Raw genomic sequence first — 24,135 nt, 5'->3', positions numbered from 1 at the left:
CGATCGTCTTGCGATAGTCGGGGCCTCCTATCTTTTATTCTAATAGGAGTTAAATCACAAGAGAATTGCATCACATGCACTCGTTGTGAAGAGTCTCGGTAGAGAGCGAGATCCACAATGTTGAAGTGAAGAGCGAGGCTGTCCGTCCGTCGATACCTTGACCTAGCTACTGTGTTGCGTATTGCTTCGCACTTCGCACCGTGCGTTTCAAGTAAATGAAGTGCGGCAAATAAAGTAATAATAGTGCGGCAATTTGCGTGTGTGTTTGTTGTTTGTTTAGTGTGGTTAGAGTATACCGGATAACGTGACGTCACCTTCCACCTGCTCTTGTAATGAATGTATCAGTCGTCGTCCACAAACAAATGGACCTTATTGTACGGAATTAATTTTTTTTTCGAGAGAGTTTCTGCCAAGTAAGTTGATCAATCAGAATTATTGTATTAAGTGAAACGCTCTGATGTCCCAAAATATAAGTTGAGAGTGATATAAAACGTTTCGGCACCAACAAACGCTGTAAAATTGCAAATCAGTCCTGCACCAATTGTTATTAGCACAGCACAGTAAACTAAAACACCAAATGCTTTTTTCCTGAAAATACTATTTGAACTGCAAATCTCATGTGTTTATGCACACTTTTGGACAGTGACGGGGACAAAAATGCACGAACAATAAAGGCATTCGTTGAATATGACAGTGGCACTAATTTCTTAAATTTGAGTTAAGTTAGGGTTGAGGTCACTTTTTCCGTGAATGGTCACTAATGAGGATCCTTCGGACTAAGCAGCCTAAGTATCTACAACGACGTCACTAAGATTATGTAAGTCTTCCTATTCAGGCACCCAAAAGTGCATTTAAGTTGTACTACCGTTGTTCTATTAAGACAAATATGGAGAAAATATGAGGTGCAGAATAGCAAGGATGTGCGTATATTTCTCTTGAAGCTGAATAATAATCGAGAAGATGCACAATCCTGGCACATTCACATGCGAATGGGTCGGAGAGGTCCTCTAAAACAATCATTCACGGAAGAAGGAACCTCATAGTGCAAAAAACTGCACTTTAGTGCAACTGTACGATGATTACATCTAAAATTCGAAGTGAAGGTAATTTTTCTTCCAAGCTTGGTGCGAAAATGGATTCAAACCTGAAATGTCGTTTTTTGTCGAATTTTTGTATGAGATTAAAAGAAAAATCTTTAATATTTTCAATTAGAAATTCCCAAAATCCTCCCAGTCAAAGGGCCATTTGCGCGGGGAAATTTGGCAACATTGAAATAGAGTTTTGTTATTTCGTAAGAGAAACGACGAAAAAAAGCTTGTTGTAAACTTCTGTTCCCCCTCGAAGATTTCGGTAAGGGATTCGGATCAGAAGATCATATTCCGATTTTTAAATCAAGCTCGACAAAATAGCTTTCTCCAAAAATTTACATTCAAGCATCGAAGTTTTTTTTCTCTTTCTTTATCTCTGGAACGACCAAAGTCACGTCTGGACAATAGTAAAACTTCACACTGACAGACTTTTTTCAGGAGAGTTCAATCACTGTGAGATCCTAGAAGCATACCTGAGAATTCAGAATTTAAAATCGAGATTTCAAGGATTAATATTACAGTCTAAATTCTGGACTCCAGAAACCGATAGAAGTTCAAGCTTTCAGAATTTATACACACGAAGTAACGGCTGCAATTATGCCGCGGGCGAATACTGATGATTGACCGATCCGAGGTCATTTCACTTGATTCCTTCAACTTCCGATTTCAATTTCTGGAGCCTGTGGGAGCATTTTCATTGGAGGTACAATGTAGAAATGGAAACTAAAGCTCCGATTCTTGGTTCCAAACTGTTCAAGAAATTTTCCAAAAGTTTGGGCTGCATGTTATGCAGGTTTATGCTGCATGACTATGTTTATAGTCAAAAAAATCAAAACTTTACAGAGGCGTTTTCAGCGCGGAAATTGTTTACACTACACTACCGTGCTAAGGAAAAATGCCGTAAGAAAATATGAAAGTTGCCAAATTCTGTACAATGAGATATTAATTTTTGCGGAGATTTATGAATATTTTCTCTTGAAATGTTTAATAATAATTTAGGTCTAACTACGGAGAAAATCCACCGTAAACTTAAAGGAAAATATCCACGAGTTGTCCTAAAAATTCGTGCATAATGATAGGAAATTTGGCATCTGACAGATGTTCATACGGTTTTTTTCTCTTAGCACGGCACTACAGTTCGAGTCAATGGCGAAGCCGCAGAGGAGTGGGTCCAGGGTGTCTGGTTCCTTTCCACCCTAGAGCCAAAAATTTCTACAAAAATCTAATTTTCCATGATATCCAGGAATGTTTACCCTTGAATACTCCGAAACTTCCGACCCTTGAACTTCGATTAAATCATCTACCCTTTGTTTCATGTGTCAGTTACCGATTTCAGGGAAAAAATCTACTTTGTACAGTGTTTTAAGGATTATGGGAAGAGATGAAGTCCCAATTCATATTTTTGTTTTGTTTTTTGGAAAGTTTGGAGATTAGACCGCCAATCCTTTCCAAAAACCATGTGTTGCTTTGGCGCAATTTAATGCCACAGAGAATCAAAGCCAAGAAAACATTTGTTGCTTTCATGAAACGCTATGCAACAAAGGGTTAATTAATTGTAGATCCCCAACCCCCATGATGATGTCTAGGTACGCGACTGCTGCGAGTCACTGAAGATTCATCATGACAAATCAAGTGATCTGTCTTTTTTAGTTCCAGTAATCCATATCCATTCCAGGCGAAAATCCTCAACTGAAGCACTCAACCGCTCCATCCTCCTGCTGACATCAAAATGAGGTGGGAAAGGTCAAGTGACAACTGTAAAACTGTTTTACTCCTCCTCGCCGTCCTTCGGGGTGCCGATTGTTTCAAGGCTCTTTTCTTGTTTCCGTTCCCTGGAAAAAGCCATTTCGGGGCGCTGAGTGTTCTCGCTGAAGAGCTCGCTCGCAAAGGTCATGACGTCACGGTTCTGACGCATTTCCCGAATAAGGAGGCCAGTTACAAGGAAATTGTCTTGGACACCAAACCGTTCGATGATTTTATGAAGCAAGGTATTTCTAAGATACTCATTGTAAAAATTTACGTAAAACTCTTGTAAGTTGACTCTTGCATTATGTAAGATGCTTGATTGGGTTTCTCCTGGGAGGAGACGAAGGGAACGTTGTTTTATATGTATGAACGTAAGACTCTCGGTTATCCGACACAGTGAGGCGCACAATGAATCGAGTCAATTGGAGAGATCGGACATGACATTTTTGACTAAAAGTGCAAATTATGAGGTTTATTTCCTCAAATTTTTAATTATACAGCTGCGGTATACTACTACAATTAATTGGAAATGTCCATATCATCCATCAAATTGGGGTAGTAGCACAATTTTAGAGGATAACCCCTTACACTTTTTTTTCCGTGATAATTTATGCAGCGTGAATACATAATCTTTTTTCAGTATAGGTACTACGACGCAATCCGTCATTTTACAAACACATTTCTCTTTATAAACGCAATGTCAGTCTAAGTCATCCATTTGGTGATCGGTTGTTTCAGACGTGAATGTGACAGAGATGGGAACACTGAACCCTCTTATGATGCGAGCTATCCTCTTCCCTATTTTCAACACCGTCGCTGAGTTGTTATACGCCTCGGAACCGTTCCGCGAGCTGATTGCGTCGAAGGAGCGTTATGACGTCGTCTTGGGAGAAGTTACGTTCTTCATGCCGTGCATTCTTGCTTTCGGCCACAAGTTCTCTGCTCCTGTCATAGACCTATCCGCTGCTTCCGTTTTGATTAGCATCGCCAGTAACATGGGTAAAACAGTCTCCTTGAATTGAATGCTAAATGGATCGCATTTTGCAAAAAGGAACCGCGAGCATTGCAATGTTGCTGAGATCGTGCAGCTTCTTTTGTCTTGGCGGAAAAACCTGATTATCCATTAATAGTTTCTATTTTACTCGCTAAAACTGTAAATTTAAGACATAAATTATCATCTAAATTTCATTCTTCTTCACGATTTCCGTAATATTATTGCAAAGGATGAAGTTGTACAATTTTAGCATCATTGCAATTCTCCTGGTTCCTTTTTGCAAAATGCAATCCGTATATGGCTATCGTGATGAATCCTTGCCAAAGTGCCTTCATTTCTTGGCGATACAACACACTTGACCGGTAAGCGGGAAAAATGGACCACTCGAATAGGTACGAATTTAAGCATTCTGATACATGTTTCTTCACTGACCAAATTTCCCGTAAAGCACGATTCTCGCATCGAAAATTACAGAAACCAACTCCTAACTAGGATTTTAACGTTTTCATTTTACACTGGTTACGGAAAATTTGCATTGTCCGGTCACAAGAAACGCAATACTCTACGTGAGTCAAATCGTGCCTTACAACAGTTTTGGCAGTCTTCTCGATCGAGCATTATTCATTTCCCACTTTTTATCATTGAAAGTGTAAACACTTTGCTATAGCTGAGCCAAAACGTCAAGGTTGACGTTAATATATTACGGTATCGCTGAGATTGCCAGGGTAAAGTTCAATGAACGATTTGACTCGCCATTGCGTCATCATGAGCGGAAGATTTGAATTCACGCGTCAAGAAACGTATAATATTTGGGCTGGGAGTTAATTTCATTATTTTACCTTGCGCGAATCGTGATCTATGTACGTGAAATTTTTTTTGAAATACATGTATTAGAATACTTAACTTCGTATCTTGTCTAGTGATTCATTCTGCCGTGCCAAGGAAAAACGCCGTATGAACATCCGAGAATTGCCAAATTTCCTCTCTTAAAATATTAATTTTTGAGACAAATAATGAATATTTCTACTTGAAATTCTTGCGAGGAAAATTCTCCGGAAAATTGGACGGGAAAATTTCACAAGTTTTCATGAAAATTCGAATTTTACCGAAAGAAATTTGGCAACGCACGAAGGCTCATACGGCGTTCTTCCTTAACACGGCCGCATTGCGGCACGTCAGGCGTTGCCTTAAAGTAGCTTTTCGTTCGGTAAGGGCAAGTAAGAATATTTGGTCTTAGAGACGAATAACTATACGTACAGGTATCATACCACTGACCAATCGTCGGGTGAGAGCAAGTAAGAATATTTGGTCTTAGAAGCGAATAACTATACGTACAGGTATCATACCACTGACCAATAAGATGTTTAAAAAAGCCATTGATTTCTTTTACTGTAGATCTTACTTTTGTCATTGGACGAGATGATGGAAATTATTTCTATTGACGGCTAGCTGCACTGAATGTGCGAGACATTATAGGAGCAACGGCGCTTTAAGTGTATGCTTACCTTTTGGTTTCAGGACATTTTGTCAACGATTTTTTGTCCGCGCACCTTTTTTGTCCAGTAGTTTACGCCCACACGTAAAATAAGCAACAGTGACTTGGTCCAAGCGTTATATTTTAGTCGGTGTGTAAAATTATATTGACGATATGGAAATGAGAAATTGAGAGAGAAAGAGGTGTTGTTATGGTTGCTCATTTTCTAAATAAAATGTTATTACTTTCTCCTTTTGAATCATCTTTTTAAATTGTCATTGGTGAATATTTGGTTTTATTTCCATCCTTAAAATATTCGATGTACAATATACCTTATAAATGTAAAGGTACTTTTTTTTATTTTTTTAATTTTTTCTCAACGAAATTATTACTTCATTTTGAAAACATTTATATTTTTAAAACGTTGCAAATATTTGTAAAACCTTTTCCAAGCGACATTAATCTCAATGAGCCGCAGTTGTGCCGACAGAAACTGCAAAAATGAATAAAAGAGGGAAAAAACCAAGAAGCACGTAATCTTTAGTTTTAACCCATTTGTACATCGATCTTTTAGAGTCAGATACGTCAAATTTTGAGCGTTTGGTTGCGCGTATACCTCGCTGCAGCACAATAAAAGCATTAAATGTAAAAGAAAAAATTAAAATGCTTATTGGAAATCATTAAATTTGATACGGAACCACCAATATTTAAAAAACACACATTACATTATTATTCTCCTTTGATAAATTGATACATATTTTTTCCCCATCAATTTAATGAGAATAATCAATGCAGAGTGTGCAAACATCTCAAAATCATGAGTTAAAAAACGCTGACTATGCGCGTATAAATATTAAAGCCTAACAGAGCGGAGCGGCGTGGCGCGGCGTGCTGCCAGCGCGAGAAGCTCACTGGCGCCTACAAACCTAAGTGGATACTTCACGCATTGCACAATGCTTGAAGTATCCACTTAGGTTTGTAGGCGCCAATGCGCGTGTCGCGCTGGCCGCCTGCCCACCGTGCGGCGGCGCGCGGCGCCTGAAGCAACTATTTCTCAACAGAGGTGTTGCACAGTATTATACGAAATTGAACGTATTAAGAATGACAGGCATCCTTTAAAAGTATAGATCATTCCTCGCAAAGTAAATCAAGATACTTATCGTACATAGGAAAAATCTAAGAGCCTTTGAGGCAAATATAGAGGTTTCTCCGGTTCAGGTACAACAAGGTGGGAATTTCTTGAAAGATAATTAAGTCCTGTTACACCAAAGAGGTGTAGAGAGTTTTAGTAAATTTTGTCTCATGGAATTGACGCTCCCCCATTTTTACCAAAACACTCAAATATATATTATTCTCCGTTGGACCATACAGACAAAACAAAAAAACAAGCAAACCCTCATTCTTCCAAGACATTATACATTTTCATCCAAAAACGCCGTGAGCAATTTTCGTTTGTATTTACAAGTGGGCCAATTAACTTTGAGTCTCAACTGGCACGTGGACCAAAACTCCCTTGCCAAAAAAACGCGTGGACGTAAATTACTGGAAAAAACAGGTGCGCGGACAAAAAATCGTTGACGAAATGTCCTATAACCTATCTTTTTAAATATTTTTCAATGCGTGAAGCATTGATTTACTGCTTCAATGAATTTTCACTTAAAATGAGGTAGCATGTTTTGACGCATATCTACGGTAAAACTCCCAAACCGCACGTATATCTCAACTTGTGACTTTGCAGACTTCCTCAGCGTGACATCACTGAGGGACAAAGAGTGACCAATCCTGAATTGGACGTATTCATGCTAAAAGGAGCTATGCGCAAGTGGAAAGATGGGATGTGCTCGTGCAAGCTGCATAAGATACAATGTAAAAGTGGATATAGTTCCTTTTGAGTGAATGGAAAAGCGGGATTCTACTTTAAATCAAAAGGAACTGAGCGCTAACTCGTGAGCCGTGGGCATGTGACAAGAGCCTTGTGGACAGGGCTCATGAGTTAAAAAGTCCTGCCACCGATCTGCCCGTCGTGCCCGGTCTCGGTCGTTGCCGCTGACGTCACTGGCGCTTCATATTTCCCATTCATTCTCATGGCCCGATCACTAACGAGCACACCCCATCTTTCCCCATGCTCAGAATTCCATTTCGCATAAATACGTCCAATAATTAAGAAGGAGATACCCGTATTTTTCGGTAATATTTTCGTATTCACTACACGTAAGGTATGTTCTCATTTACGATATCAACTTCATTTCACGTACCATCATTGATGGTTCTTTTCACACAGGTGCCCCGTTCTCATTCTCTTACATTCCTGATGGAATGCTACCTTTGAGCGACTCCATGAACTTCATGGAAAGGCTGGAAAACACCGTGGTTGGTTTGTGGGAACTTGCGGGATACCATTGGTACTTCCTGCCAGCCCAGGAGAAGATGCTGCGGAAGAACTTTGTGTATCCAGGATCAGAAAACATGCCTCCGCTACGGGAAATGGCCAAGAACGTGTCTCTACTCTTGCTCAATAGTCATTTTTCCATCGGATACCCGCGACCCTACCCACCGAACATGATCGACGTCGCTGGAATGCATCTGAAACCGATCAAAAAACTGCCCAAGGTCAGTAGATAACTCCCAGGCATATAGTGAAACCAGGCATTTGGTAAAATGACTAGGCAAATAGTCAAATATTCTTACTTAGACTGAAATTCTGATTATTTTGCTAACTGTAGACAGAATAAAATTCTAATCAATGAATACCTCTGTTATACCGATAGAAATTCTTCCTTGAAATTTTCTGTGAATATTTTTTAACGAATGAAAAACTGTTGGTTGAAATCTTTAAGTCGGAAAAAAAACACACATTGAAATGTCTTGATAGATTCGCATTTGCTTTTACTTAGCCATAGAAGCATTATGTTCTGTTTGGAGTTCTGCAGTTTTGAATCTAAATTTAAATATTACAGAACTTGCAAGATTTTATGGATGGAGCCAAGAATGGTGTGATTTACGTAAGTTTCGGCACCGTTATCAAAGAAGACATGCTCGGAGAGGCTCGGTTACTTGCAATCGTCGACGCTCTTTCAAGACTCAAACAGCGTGTCATTATCAAATGGAAGGACCCGGAACCTTTTAAGGATGCCAAAAATGTTTTGACATTGCCATTTGCCCCGCAACAAGAAATATTAGGTCAGTAAAACGCATCTTAAGTATAGAATACAATCTTTAAGTTGTGTTGTACTTCTGATTTTCGAGCCAAAAGGTACTTTCTTGGACGGCACTGGATTTTGCGATATATTAGGCTAGGCCAACTGATAGAGCGTTTGTAACAGGATTACGCGAAAGGTCTAGGAAAATATATGAGGATTGCGCGAAAAAGGCACAAGGATTGCGCGAATAGAAACCTTAACACCTGCTACAGGGATGCGCGAATTTAAAATAAAGTTAATTTGGCAAAGCAGGAAATAGTTGGAGAATAAACGCATTTTTATGCGAATACATTTAATCGAAAGAAACTAGGCAACGTTGGAATGCTCATACGGCGTCAAAGCACAGCATGGGCCTTCTATTATTCGATGCCGCGATTATTCTCACGCGAGTTCGAATGCGGCCGGCGTTAAACGCATATTAGCGCCTGCAAGGCTTTTGGAATTCTTCACGCAATGCGCCAAACAGTGCGGTTGGTGTAACGCTCATATTAGCGCCTACAAGACTGCATGAATACTTCTCGCATTGCACCAAACGCAGTGCAGTCGGTGAGTTGGCGTGAAACACATGAAAGAGCCCACAAGGCTGTAAGACTGCGTGTCATCATTCTTGACTTTCTGCTCCAGTTTTCATCATAATTAAAGGTAAAATCCTTGTTGGTCCTTGTTGTGACGATTCAGAAACTCGGATGATATTTAATTTGTTTGTGCTTTGGTTACATAAAGAAAATAGAATGAACGATATATATTAACTAAATATTGCACCGTCGTGTAAGTCGGCAATCACATAACTCGGTCTGCGACGTCGCAGACCTCCTATCATACTTTATTTTTTAAACGGAAAACTACTCAAGGACAATTCTTTAAAACCGCCCTGATTTCTCTTCTTTGTGCGAAGAAAATTCTGCAAAAACTTCAAGGAATTATGTCAATTTGTTCTCCTTTAAAGAAATAACATAGAGGCGGTGATTTTCAGACACCGCAAACGAGATATGTGATTGCGGACTTACGCCGTCGGTATTCATAAAATGCCCATTTTATAAAAATACGGCGTCTGATAGATTTTTCGATTACTTGGGTTTCAGCACATCCAAATTTGGTTCTGTTTGTGACCCACGGAGGGTACAATAGCCTGATCGAGGCGGCCCACGCGGGTGTCCCTGTGCTGGGCATCCCTGTGGTCGCCGATCAGTTCCGCAATATCCGTCTCTACGAGACGTACGGCATGGGCACAGGCTTCCTTCTGAGTGAGCTATCGGGTGACCATCTCTACAAATCTATACTCCATATGATTAACACACCCTCGTAAGTATCTACCTTCGATGGTCCGTCCTTAATAAGGTGATTCGACGGTTGCCATTTTTTGTGTCAGAGCGACGTGCGATATATCGTATCAATTCGCTCCATAATTTCAGCTAGGTACTTGTCATTTTTTTCGAATTTTGAGGTCGCACTTCTGTTGTCATGAGACTAAATAATTCATGTACCAAATTTGACAAAGAAATTCAACGTATTATAGGCAGGGCTATTTCAGAGGAAAAATATCGCATTCGATACTGATATCGAAACTGCACTCGATGTGAAACTACAGTGCGATGTAAATATTCGAAAAATGACAAGTAGCTGAAATTATAGAACGAATTGATGCGATGTATCGCACGTCATTCTGACACAAAAAATGGCAACTGTCGAATTATCTTAACTCAACGTGTCGTAGTTTATCACCCTTAACCCAAATAGCATTTTCCAACGGAAAAATCGCGATACATGCAGGTAAGTTGCAACTTATATACGATTTTGTCATGGGAACGGAGTTCCCCATGATATTACAATCGTTCCGTTGCTATCGCTATGGGATTCCCTATGCCTCTGCGACCTTGAGCGTTTCGCCCAGTCTTCGATTTTTGGTTGATTTTCCGATGTATCAAAAACCGTTGTATTTTTTAGCCAATCATGTCTCTACGTCAAGTTGTGTTGATTTCTAAAATTCGCTTTCAGCGAGTTTTTTTCCACCTTGAGATGTCGTGTCTGACTGGTAAATCTGCGCAGAACCACGAAGTTCCGATTTTAGGCAAATTCTTTTTTTTGGGAGGTTCCGATTGGTTATTTTTCGCCATCAGTTTTCTGTTCGTTGGTGCAAAAGATCGCCTACCTCGTTGCTCTTGAGAAGCCGCCATTATCCCACCTCAAATTTTAAACATAGATATAAAGAAATAATAACCATCGTACAAGGTGGAAAATTGCTCTGGAGGACCCGTTACGGATATATGAGCCAAAATCAGAACTCGATTCATGGATTTAATCCATGAATACAGAAATATTGCCTCAGCTTACTGCCGCGATCGCAAATGCATGCTGTGATGAACCTTGTGACATATGACAGCATAGGTAAACAATGTCTCACAGAGTAATGCGGTTAATCCGTTGTCTCTTAGGACGCCAGTGGCCGAACTGCCGAAATCTCAAGGTCGTCTTTTGTGAAGCCCCGCTCAGCGTCCGAGATCACTTAACTGTTTTCTTTTCTCCCATCGCTCCCGAACGGCGAGATGGCTCAGTCAGCAGAGATACAATTCTGACTATGGGAAAATGTCACTTTTCGTGCGAGCGGGGGTTCGAATCTCGCAGGGACAGTTAATTTTTACTGGTTGTATTGAATGTTTTAGACCAATCATCAAACAATAATTAATACTTGGCAACTTAGGAAGCACATAGGTCCCTTATGATGCGTATTCAGGCATATGTGTAGAGTAAAAATATCATACGTAGGGTGTCCCAAAAGTACCGGGACTGGTTCTGTAACTTCAAAAGTAAGATAGATACAGACATGATTTTGGTCTCATTTTAAAGATCAACTCAATACCTATCGATTAAAACCAAGATCAGCTCAATCGGATAAAAATTGACCGAGTTATGACAATTTGAATTTAGTGAGGAAAGTTTACCCCTACGGTTTTTAGGAAGATTTTTCGCTTACCAGGATTCAAAAAGTTAATATTCGTATCCACTTTCCTCCGAATCTTCCATAACTTCCTTTTGCTTTTCAAAGTACCGTCCATCAAACCGGATGCACTTTTTCATGCGCTCTTTCCACTTATCCAACATTGTTTTCCTGAATTCTTCCTCTGGGATGGCGTTGAAAAAGTTTTGAATTGCATTCTGGATTTCGGTCTTCGATTCGAATCTTCGTCCGCGAAGCTCCTTTTTAAGCGTAGGAAACATCCAAAATCACATGGAGCCAAGTCAGGGCTGTAAGGGGGATGAGGGATTGTTTCAATTCCATTTTTACTCATAAATTCACGTGTTAAGCTCGATGTGTGAGGCCGCGCTTGTCTTGATGGAGTATCCACGAAGCTTTCAAGTCCGACCGTTTCCGGGAAATGTGCATTCTCAACTCCTTTAGCACTTTGCAATAATACGCACTGTCAACTGTTGTGTTTGGTGGTACAAAATGTTGATAAATGACACCTCGAAAATAAAAAAACACAATAAGCATCACTTTATAGGCCGACTTTTCGATTTACGGCGATGAAGAATCTTCCTTAAAAACCGTAGGCGTAAACTTTCCTCGCTGATTTCAAATTGCCATAACTCGGTCAATTTTTATCCGATTGAGCTGATTTTGGTTTTAATCGATAGGTATTGAGTTGATCTTTAAAATGAGCTCAAGATCATGTCTGTATGTATCTTACTTTCGAAGTTACAGAACAAGTCCCGGTGCTTTTGGGACACCTTATGTATACTTTACGCCGAATAAGCGAACCTGAAACTTAAATGCGTTAACTTCCGAAAACCATAAATAATCCAACGAAAATAAATAATTGGTACATAACAGCTTTCTTGTATGAAAAGAAAATAATTAAAAATGTTAAAAAAGAGATGTCAACACAAAATTACATAGCCCCTTCAATTCAGAAGATACTACAAACGAACTGTACCTTAACATTTTCATATCCCAGAAGCTAACGTTCCTATGACGAATATTGCTATCGCTAGCGATTGCAAAATCCAACTTGTTTTTTTTTTTTTTTTTTTTTTTTTTTTTTTTTTTTTTTTTTTTTTGCGATAAAACCGCTAGGATCATTAACATTTGAGTGATTATCCTAAATCTCATACAAGTTTATCACTATAAAATCGTGCTCGATAATATGGAAATTTTATATCGATTTATCACGATTTGTTGTTCGATAATATTGCGATAAATCACCGTCGATGAAACCTCGAATTTACTGCGATTTGTACGATGAATCCTCAGTTTATCGCGCAATTTATCCGATAATATTGCAATAAATCTACGTTGATAAAATCGCGATAATTATCCGGTCAAATTGCAACACATCGCGGTCACTGCTACTTGAGTAAGGGTCGCAGAACGCAGATTTTTGAATTCAGCCTCAGGCATCAAAAACCGTTAAAAATCTCGGTTAGGAATTTATTTCAGTTATTTTTGGTGCCTGAATCTTGTTCTAAATGAAATTTTAACCAGGAAATATGTAGTGGTCTGCTTCAATTTGTATCTTGTCATAGGATTCATTTTTGTTCGGGGTTTTTTTTGGCTTCTTTCTTTCTTTTAACGTTCTACCTCTCAAGTTCAAAAGGGTTTAAATAATAACTCATTTCCCACTCAAAACCCTAGTAAAAATTGGCAGTAGAATCTGTGTTCCAAAATACCATAGACCTACAGCCGGCTGTAAGATTTCCAATAGCTTCTATAGCCAGCAACACAATTTCTTATGACCTTTTATAGCCGATGGCGACTAAGCAACAGCCTGGCGATAAAATGTATGCTAAACGTTACTAATTACGGATGCTAAGACTTAGTGAGTTTTTAGACTACAGCTCTCTTTTTGGGCCGTAGTATCTTGATTTATTTTGCGAGGAAAGCTCCGTACTTTTGAAGGATGCCTGCCATTCCTAACATGTTGGAGCGCCTACAATTTCGTATGATACTGTGTGATACCTCTGGTACCTCTGGTGGGAAATAGTTGCTTCAAAGCGCCGTAGTACGCTGCGGCGCGGCGCGGCGAGTGGGCAGCCAGCGCGAAACGCGCATTGGCGCCTTCAAACCTAACAGGGATACTTCACGCATTGCGCAATGCGTGAAGTATCCCTGTTAGGTTTGTAGGCGCCAGTGCGCCGCCGCTCCGCTTTGTGTTAGGATCTAATCTCGTGGAGTCAGCGTTTTTCAACTAATGACTTTGAAATGTTTGCACACTCTGTATGGATTATTCTCATTTTAATTAATGAAAAAAAATATGTAGTAAAGGAAAATATAATGTGCGTTTTGTAAATATTAAGGTGATTCCGTACAAACTTAAGGATTTACAAAGCACACGGATTTCTACACAATTTCTGATAGCCTTTTATAGCCGATGGCGGAAAAGCAACAGCCAGGCGATAAAGTGTAAAGCCCGGCGATATAGGAACTATAGCCCGCCTGTATAATTTTTTATCGCTTCGTGTAGCCCGGCCGTATGATTTTTTCCACTTTCTATTCTACAGCCAGCTATACGATTTTCTATCGCCTTCTTCAGTCAGCTATAAGAACTCCTATGGTATTTTGAAACGTAGCTCCTATCGCCAATTTTTACCAGGGAAACGTTTTACTGAGTGTTCGGCAGTGAGTATGCAATTTTAACTTATCGATTCAAGTGGATTTGCGCAGACTGCCGATAATTTTTCTAGCGTTTCCACAAGTTAAACGGGCTCTGGCGCAAAAAAAAGCAATTTCAGGATAACTTAGATGTAATTTAGGGCGCCTTGACTGACGCATCTACTCCTGGGCACCCTGTAGGTACCAAGTGCAACTCTAGAGGCCAAAACCTTAGGGACTGCTCATCAAATTGACGTTGTTGCAAAAACTTATAATAGATGGATAGTGTGCAGTGCTAACCTTAAAAGCTATCCCCCCCCCCCCCCCAAAAAAAAAAACTACTGCGTCCCGTTGATTCTTACGGGTTTTGAAAAAAATTTCAAAAATGTAACATAAATTTCATCGAAATTTTCTCCACAGCTACAAAGAGAACGCAAAGAAGGTTTCCTGGCGGACAAGAGATCGACCCCTCAGTCCTCTAGACACGGCCGTCTACTGGGTGGAATACGTGGTCCGACACAATGGGGCCCCCCATCTGAGGCCAGCTTCTGTCAAGTTATCTTTATACCAATACCTCCTACTGGATGTGATCGCTTTCATCGCCCTCGTCCTTTTCTTGATTTATAAATTGATTCGCATTGTATGTTGCTCAAAATCAAGATCTCACTCAACGATAAAACACACTGCCAAGAAAACTAATTGAGAAGATATTTCTGGTTTTTAAAAAGAACGTGAGAATTTTTCAGGAGTAGCAGTGATGTGAAAGATGGAAACTTTTTGAAAGGTGCACCATGACACTAAAAATAAAACAGAATATGGATAAATGGACCTTGTTAAACAGAAAAGAACCAAGCCACATCAGCTACTGCCAAATTTAATTGGGCAATTTAATTTTTTACAAGAAAACAGTTGTGCGGATTTTCGTGCAAATCTCGGTGGATTTTCTACTTAGTACGAAGCAAATTCCTCAAAATATTCAAAGGAATCCATACACACGTTCTCACATTTCTTGCAAACTTATTGCAATAAAATTGCAACTTTTTAAGCGCCTTCAAATGAACGTATAGGCAACAAGCAAAAATTGCAATCAACTCACAATCCATTGCAATGAAATTGCAATCCATGCTACTTGGGTAGCTGATGTGGCTTGGTTCCTTCCTGTTAAACGCGGTCCATATAAAGTAATAGATTTATGTTAAAAAGTAGATGTAATTGGAACACACTGTACAAATATATTAAAGATATTCTAGAAATTAAGAGCAAACGGCACTTCTGCAGGTTGGGTTTCTTGGATGTCAGGTGGAGCAGCCTCGAAGGTTTTGTTCCCGAAAAAACACGTTATCACATTGCTGAAATTCGTGCCCCGTTGCCTGGATCTATAATTTGCCTTCAATTGGCCGGCTATGCAAAATGACTGTCGTGACGCACAAATAGTGGTATCCAAATTTCGCATTAAGATTACATAGTGGGTTGAAGGCGCTCTTCTGTATCGTATCTGAGTAGCCCTGTACTACAACGATGTTGACCCGAAATGTTCAGAATTTTGGAGTCTTCAATCGAGCCGGAATTTTGAAAAATGACTGAAGAACATTATTGCACTCTCCAAGATTTTTTTCTTCTTCTGTAATTCTTATTTTAAAAAAGAGGATCTAAACGCTCGGTTGAGATTTTGGTTTTAAGTCTTCTGGCTTTGGTCATCGCACTATTATGAAAGACTGAGAGAGTCGCCGTTAACAAGATCGCAACTTACTCAAATGCTTGATCTGGCCATATGTGATCAAACTGAAGCTTATCTGATAAGGAATTGTAGGCGCGAAACTCTTTTTTCAGTCTTTAAATGATCCAAATCCGCTATCAACAGGTTTAAAACACTAATTTCAGAAATGCGTACCTTATGATGAAGTATCCATTCTTAGTGCCGAAAACGCGAATCTCGGAATTTCTGCCGTATTTACTAATAGTTCGAAAAATTATTGAAAATGTTGATGGAGTCTGGAAAAGCATCTTATTCTTGTTAGCCTCAAGAATTATTATACCTCTACTATCAATAAAGAGGAACGTAGACAGTTTTTTTTTACTCTCCTGGAAAATCGTGTTTTCCGAGATACGCACTTCTGCACTTTCGCCATCGACGTACCAATCATCTTCTATGGAAAATAAGGAAAGAAAAGTCATTGGGGTTGCAAAGGTGAAGTAAGTATTTAAATGCAAAAAATTAAGTCAATAACTACATGTTTAGACTTTTCAAATGACTCATTTTGGAACAGTCTTAAATTTTTCATTGAGTGCATTTTAAAAATTTGGGCACTCTTTTTTTCCTGCTCCACTGAAAATGTTTATATGTTGCAAAAATGTACTCCTATAGAACCAACCCCAAAAAAATTGGATTGCACAGCATTGACTTCATGCAAATACTTTGAAACTCACTCGGGTGTAAGTTACAGTGTTCCATTGTTTGATTTTGGGTATAAGAAAATTGGTAACGATTCAGATGTTAGGTAAGATAGTATGATTCCTTAAGCGACAAGTGTAAAAACTAGAAATCCTTACTTTAATTGTAAGCCATGAGAATATAATTTTCCATGACAGTTTGGTAAACTTTTCAATTTAAATTTTCATTTAGTCTATTTCTTTTTTCCCTGACTCTACTCTCCATTTTATTTTTTGCAGTTTCATTATCTATTTCATCCATTCATTCGTTAAATCGTGAACAGGTATGGGCATTTATTGCTACATCTCTCACGTACATTTTACGTGGTTTTAGATGTTTATGTGGATTTTGGCGTTTTTCGAATTCCGTTTTTGAGTTTTCTCCACATTTCTTGGGATAATGGAGGTATTACTGAACCTTAGAGAGAATATGTTGGGGTAAACGATGAATAATCAATGGAGATTCATTGATAAAGGAGGTTTGAGATTGAGAAATGAGAAAATAGGAAATAACATAAAATATAATTATATTTTGTATAAATTAAACAGATGAAATGAACTTTCATGTATTATCACATATCACACAAAAATATAGATATGTTCATAATTCACTGAAAAAGGGGGAAATTAGTTCTCTTGCATTAAAGAAGAGTGGTGTAATGTTGACAGGATAGGGATATAAAAGGTAACAAAATAATAATCTAAAAATTCACTAACTTACAGATGAAAAGCATAATTCAGACACTCAAGTAACAGGCCCAGCACTGACTTGATCATTGTCAAGTAAACAGACAAATGAAAGAGAAAAAAGGGGGAAAAATCAAATGTAAAATTAGAATAAGGAAGAGAGTGATTGAAAAACATAGCTGGTTACGGAGAGAATTCAGCAAGGTTGAACTCGTTCAACTTTGGTGAAGTAAGTTTCACTGAAAAATTATTTGAGGTTTTACTCATTAAAATCTCAACTCAGCCAGGTAGACATTTCTGGATTTGAATGAAACACTCATTCCCTCGACAATAAAACATGGGAGAAATGATTGAAGAACTGATGTCAATAATTGTTGAAAGGCGTAATCCAACTTCAAACATCGAAAATTTATTGCAAAATCACTAATCAGGGAAAAAAATAAATACAGTGGCTGCTTAATATGTTGACTCTACAATTTACAGAGCCAATAGCTTAAAATGACAAGGATTCTTTTACAGTCACAAGAATAGAGCGAAACTTGAGAATTTCTTAACGGGTGAAAACTAAAGTGAGTCACTGAATTCTTGTCATTTAAACTTTGAGCGAGGTACTTTTTCCCAATGATTCAAAATTAGATGAGGAAAATTGGTCGGATGTGATGCACTTGTGTGATTCTAGAAGCAATGCCACAGAAAAGGACTGCCAAAAACTTTGACAGGACATACTAGAAAGTGACATTACATTTTTAATGTACAATGGATTCAGTTCAACAATTACTGTTAATTCAATTTTAACAAACATTCTTAGTTATAATACGCAAAAACCTTGCTTCATTCAAACCATAATTGAAGAACATACACTGATTTCAATACATTCTTTTTCCTCGGAAAAATTAATTTTGATCCAGTAGAAAAATGAAAAACAATGAACGCGACAAAGTTCAGCTAGTTAACTTTATGCATTCAAATTACAAATAATGAGGTACAATCGCATTTTATGACCTCAATTGTTTTCGTAAAAAAGAATAAGAAAAGAAAAAATTTAAACATACTAGAATATCAATGCAACAAAACACACATACATTTTGACAATCTGAGCATTTTCGGGAACAAAAAGTTCCAATTCAATTATAGAAAGTATTCGTTCCGTTTAAAAAATTATAAACAAAAAAATTGCTACTTCATCAAACCAAATTGGCGATATTATTGCAAAATAACTCCAATTTTAGTGCATCCTTTGGAAACTCAAAAAGAGAGAAAATACTGAGTTAAAAATAGGGCGGTGCTAGACTCGGAATGAAAAGCCTGCAGCCAAATTAACTGATTGGACTCTCTATGAATACTGGACATTTTAAAGGATGAATGGCAGGAGCCAGGGATGACTAGTCATTCCATCTCTTGTAGCAAGTACAAATATGATTCAATAAAAAAAATGTTTTATGATAAACATAAACATTCATAGATTAAACGTTTTGAAATTAAGTTAAGCCAGGCCTGATGAACTTAACAAGGATTTCAGATTAGAAGAAAGTGGGAGGATACACAATTTAGGGTGGATAAAAAATAAACATCTATAAAGTCAACAAAATTTACTACAATGAGGCTAAGCACAACTAAAATTACAAGAGTGTTCCGTCTGATTTACAATTATTCGTTTACTAAAATTGTCGGCTGTACACGACGGATGTCACTGAAAATAATCTAACTATCTGTACAATTTATTCATCTTCGATTCATGTGATCAACAGAATTCAGCTAATTACTAATTATTATCACAGTAATGGAAACGATCATCTAAAACAATAATTTTGGATCCTTTGAGTGGTCTCAACTAGCAAAAACAAAAACAAGATGAAAACATGGGGGTGGGGGAGGAAAAATAAGTAGTTAGATTATTAGCCATAAGAACATACCACTACTGCTGGATTCTTGAATGAATGTAAATAAGTATAAGGCAAGAGCGCACTTGATAAGGTACCAGAGTTTAATTTAAGTTTGTAAGCTGCGAAAGGGCTACGCAGTTGGAGGCAGTATTACTTGATAAGTGTCATTATTAACAGTGATACTCTTAAAGAGCTTCATGCGTGCCAATTTATATGCAATGCTTTATTGCATTATCAACTCATTATTCCAGTTGCTTCATTTTTGATCAATTTGAGAAACTAACTTGATTGGCATGAATAAAGGACAGTTCCCTTTTGATTGGGCCAGTTTGAGAAATTATTCTACAACAAAAAATTAAATAAAATTAGATAAACGTAGAATTAAAACAAGGAATTTGAAATTAAGATACAGTGAGAGAAGAACAAATTACAGGGACTGTTCGATGAGGATATTCTGGCTTGTCAGTTAAAACTGATGCCTGCACAAATTAACTACAACCCAGTAAGTATTCACGCATCTAAAATAATCCGTTTGCATTAATTTCTGTGACAATAGAATCCATACAACACAAATAAAAAATTAACACTTACAAACAATGAAAGAAAATAAATAGAATGACTAAATTATACACTAGACGATAAAACTGGTAATTAGGTATTCAACAATAAATTTCAAAGGCCACGCAGTGTTGAGACAAAACGCTCTGCGGGTTGTGCATTCCCCGTTCCTTACTAAAGTTAAATTTAATTTTAGTTACAAAGATAGATTCAATCGCACTAGCGAAAATAATTGCTCATGATGAAACAACTAAACAAAGCAGCTTAAAAAATTGTGATAGTTCTGAGGTGGACCTGATTTTGATACTTTGCTGAATAACCAAGGCGCAAGTGCCAATTTTGATAAATGATCCATTTTGCAGAGATTTCCCTGAGACTTCAAGGGCTACTAATACTTTTTGTTCAGCTTGAGATTCTGACATGCAAAAATAAAGATATTTTCTTTAAAAAAAAATTATAGACGAAACGAAATAAATTTAATGATGAATTTAATGACACTTCACAAGGAACTGAGACCTTATAGACTGTGAATTCAGTAATAGGCAAGTTACAATAAATTTTTTGATGTAGCCATCAACCGATTAAGTAGAAAAAGGTTCTGACGATATTTAATACTGAACTGGCACCCGGTCCTTGGTTCCTTTCTGAATAATACTTATTTTTTAACCACGTCATCAAAAAAACACTGCACACGGCCAAATATGAGGCAAGCACAAAAATGACCCTGAAGATTGTCTTACAGGCTCTTATTTTTACTTGCCATTGCAGGTGTAGCCAACAATTATAAAACATAACATCGTAAAAACTGTGTCTGGCTGACTGACAAGCGAACTGATTTTTAAATAATTTTCTAATTTTTATGGATATAAGTAACTTTATAGCCATCTGTCTTCATATTTGTATTTACATTTCTCTTAATAAAAATCTTGGGGTAACACTCCATGGGTGAAGATTTTACTTGAACTTGGGCAAATACAGAGGTTATCAGGTACTGAAAGTAGCAAACAGGGCCGCCAAAAAGACCGATATTACCCAACAATTGGTACCTCGTCATAAGCTTATTGATAATAAGCCTCAATAAATTATGTTGTCATTTGAAAGTTTACAAAGTTTGGCCTTTCTAATTTTCACTTCACAAAGCGACCCCTTAGTCCTATGGATGACACATTGTTTTAATGAAGGCAACAAAAAAGCAATTGTTAAGTCAACTTTTTGACAGCATTTTGGCCCTGATCACTTTCCATAGAAATTTTTAAAACAGATTTAGGGTACACCAAAAATGAGAATGAAGTCACCCGCCCTGTCTCAATCAGCTAACAACTGAATAGGGAGACGAGAAATAACAGAAACATGAAAATGCATTTGCGCAACTTCAATAAATGCCAGTAAATAGTTTATACTCCAAAAATTTAAACCAACTGATAAATGCTTTAGGTGAACAGAGGTGCCAACTGAACAAAATTGAGGCAGAGATATTCATGAAGCAGTCAAAACTTTTTTTAGGAGAAAGGAGCAGAAATGAACAAAGGTACGTACAGCAAACATGAAGTGCCTAATGCAGTGCTTTCAAAGGTAAATAGAATTGATAGTGTAGGTAAACCGTCCTCATACACAGGACTCGATTCCTCATTTTCTTCTTGAAACTACCGAAACCATGAGTGGCAGTACAGAGATAAGTAATTACTAAAATACTTAAAATTTGAGACGAGAGAGAGAAAAAATACAGGAGAGCACAGTGTAAGAGTCACAAACTCAAGTCATGAAACCTGCATGAGCTGATTAAAATACAAAAAATACTTAAGCAGAGTGCTGAGGGGAAAAGGACCACAGTCAAGCAGATCCAATAATGAATTTTCTCAAGGGAACCTACAATCTATTTGAACAAATTTTTTAGGCCGTTGTCTTGCAAGCATAATTTCCTCATTAAGGGACTTACAGGGTTGTGAATCAAAGGTTCCTTCAAGGTGACTTGTTTTTCAGAAGTTCAAAAATCTCAGATTTACAGTCAGTGTATAATAAGCTCACCAACTCTTGGAGAGAGACCGGATGCTTCAGATGCTAAAACAAATGCAGCATATCTTTCATCACACTCAAAAAGTTGGTCAATTTACTTGGCATGGATTCAATCCAAGATGTAGAGCATACTTCCTTAAAAAAATTTCCTTACTCAATATCGTGCATGTGGATTATATTCACTTTCAAAAGTTTTGAGAATTTGTAGCAAACTTGTCCTTCATGCTTGGAGACAATTTTCAAAATACTCTCAACTATTCAAGAGTCTGCTACAAAAAAATTACACTATGATAATATAATACATTTTTCAGTAGTTCACCTTCTTTACGTTATTAAAATGTTTAATTTTATTATTTTTCAAAATTTGATCAATAAGTGACACCTGTGGTATTAAGTGCACCTTGAAGCAACCTCATTTGACTTAAATTTGGGCTGCTTTAAAAGAAAATTATGGACTTAGCGGCATAAAAACTGTTGACAAATGAGCCTTGAAATTAAGGGAGAAATAAGGTCTGGCAAAGTAACAATTTTTTATACTTTGAAAAAGAGATTTTGTTTTCTTCATCGATTTGTGCATTCTAGGTAAATGATTACTAGGGTAATTTTTTCTTTACTATAGAGTTACTAGGATTGAATCAAATATTTAATGGTTCGCAATCATACTGAAAGATTGGTAGGCAAGAGGTAGTTGGTAAGATGCCTACTTGATACAATTTTAAACAAAAATATATATATTTGATTTTAGCTGCTGCAACGCCACAACTTTAACATATTAATAATAGCTGTTTATTTATCAGATTCGATTACCGATAATATTATTTGACAAGAGAGACAGGAGGAAAAATACATGAACAAAACAGAGCCTATTTCATCCATGATGCTCAGCAGCACACCGTTTACGCAATATCCACTCGAATCTTGATTCAAAACCAAGAGTTAGGAAAAAAATTATGAAGCCGCTATATGGTAAAAAGAGAAATCCAGAGTTTCAAAAGTATCAGCAAAAGATGAGAGGGATGGTTAGATAAAACTAAAATCATTTAGTGTTTATCAAAACACCTTATCAACTCATGAAATTGTCTAGGGGATAAAATCATCTTTTTCAAATTTTTTGGCCTTCTATTAGAAATTTTCAACACAGGGTACACATTATATTTCAAGAGACAAATACATTTGTTCCCTGATCAACAGAGAGAGAAAATTTAGTTTCAAAATTTTAAACGCTTCATATAATGTTAATGGGAGATACTTAAGAATCACCTCACCTAGGAAAGTGACACCCTGAAAATTTGAGGAAGAAATAAAACAATTAAATGAGAGGCTTGGAAAAATAAATTGTTCCAATGACTAAGTGGGAATTTCGATGGAGTAATCTCGATCTTTCGACAGACAAAGGTAACTTAATTGCTCGCGACCAAAAACTTAACCAGTATTCCATTGTTTATGAAAAATTAAAAACACAAATACCGGCGAGGGTGTTCACGAGAGCGGTGCGCTGCTAGCATGCAAATGACCAATTAACAATTGGAGAAACAAAAAGGATCAACAAACAATGGTAATTATATGTTAAGGCAATTTCAACTACGAAATTAGTCGGAGTTACTTGTACCGTATTTTTTCTTATTTTTCGCCCTATGCCGCCCGCGTTTCAAATGCTGGTGATGACAGTACTTGTGTTTGCGCGGCTTTGACTCTCGCAATTTTTTGGACGAACTTGTGGAGCTACTAGAAGAAGATTCCGAGTCGAGCTGTCTTTTCTTGGCTCGAGTCAGTGGACCGCAAATCAGAGGTTTTTCTGAAACTTGTGTTGGCACTAGTCTCTCTTGAACCAGTTCGTTGATAGGCTTTTCTTTTTCTGTGGGCATTGTGGCAGAGGTACTGGGCAGTGGGTCTTTTGAAGCTAATTCTGAGTACTTTTTTCGCTTCGGGGGAGGCGTGAGCGGTGTGAAGCTAAAGGTGGCGGTGGATAAGGGACAGTCGCGACTGCTGTCTGAGGATGAGCTTGAGGAGAGACTCGAGAGGTATTCACGAACGCGAGATTCACCAAAGTTGAAGACATTGCTTTCATTGTCACTCATTGCTTTGCGTTTTTGCTCGAATGGTTTTTTCTGCGTAACTGTTGAGCTACTTGGCAGGCTACTGCTATGAGATAAAGGTGTTCGCATTGAAGAAGCACCTGAAAAAAAAAATTACCAAAATTTAAACAAATTATAAAAAATGTTGGTCAAGATTAAGAGCAAATACGCTTCCTGAACATTCATACCAACTTTCAATCAAAAAATAGATCTCACAGATTACTGAGGCCTAGTATCTTCATTTGATTTGATTCAGAGGTTAAATCTATAAAATTAAAAACCACGTTGCTACATAGCCCTCTCTCTCTAAAACAATGGAGGAATCTATGTTCTGAAGTATTTAAGTCACTTGCAGTGTATCTCATATTACCGGTGTAACTTAATTATTTTCTTTCGTGAA

The 24,135-nt window shown here is 37.7% G+C and overlaps 2 protein-coding genes across 6 annotated transcripts in view; one reads left to right on the top strand and one right to left on the bottom strand.

The window, feature by feature from the left end:
* The first annotated feature begins 86 nt into the window (after positions 1-86).
* LOC109039954 (UDP-glycosyltransferase UGT5) lies at positions 87-16,695 on the top strand. 2 transcript variants are annotated; one of them, XM_072299747.1, is made up of 7 exons: positions 87-413; positions 2,764-3,076; positions 3,573-3,833; positions 7,584-7,912; positions 8,260-8,482; positions 9,585-9,804; positions 14,510-16,695. In XM_072299747.1, exons 2-7 carry the CDS (start codon positions 2,818-2,820, stop codon positions 14,790-14,792), a joined length of 1,575 nt encoding a protein of 524 aa, XP_072155848.1. In that variant the 5' UTR covers positions 87-413; positions 2,764-2,817; the 3' UTR covers positions 14,793-16,695. The 2 variants fall into 2 exon arrangements, with proteins under 2 accessions (XP_072155848.1, XP_018911268.2); XM_019055723.2 differs by having other exon boundaries at positions 2,739-3,076.
* A 334-nt stretch (positions 16,696-17,029) lies between these two features.
* LOC109033081 (ribosomal protein S6 kinase alpha-5) overlaps positions 17,030-24,135 on the bottom strand; it is a 210,506-nt gene continuing 203,400 nt past the window's right edge. For all 4 annotated transcript variants that reach the window (XM_072299746.1, XM_019045631.2, XM_019045718.2 and 1 more), the window contains exon 16: positions 17,030-23,836. In XM_072299746.1, coding sequence (XP_072155847.1) covers positions 23,250-23,836 — 587 coding nt within the window. In that variant the 3' untranslated portion in view covers positions 17,030-23,249. The remainder of the gene's footprint in view (positions 23,837-24,135) is intronic.

Source organism: Bemisia tabaci, chromosome 4 (genome assembly GCF_918797505.1).
Source record: "Bemisia tabaci chromosome 4, PGI_BMITA_v3".
NCBI classification, from domain to species: domain Eukaryota; kingdom Metazoa; phylum Arthropoda; class Insecta; order Hemiptera; family Aleyrodidae; genus Bemisia; species Bemisia tabaci.
The sequence above is the reverse complement of the archived record's forward strand: the minus strand, read 5'-3'. Positions and strand labels throughout refer to the sequence as shown.

Bases quoted from the DNA above. Each gene is read 5' to 3' on its own strand.
- LOC109039954 (XM_072299747.1), top strand. From the start codon at position 2,818: ATGAGGTGGGAAAGGTCAAGTGACAACTGTAAAACTGTTTTACTCCTC. The intron at 3,834-7,583 runs GTAAAACAGTCT...CTTTTCACACAG, and splicing joins TAGCATCGCCAGTAACATGG to GTGCCCCGTTCTCATTCTCT. The intron at 7,913-8,259 runs GTCAGTAGATAA...TAAATATTACAG, and splicing joins CGATCAAAAAACTGCCCAAG to AACTTGCAAGATTTTATGGA.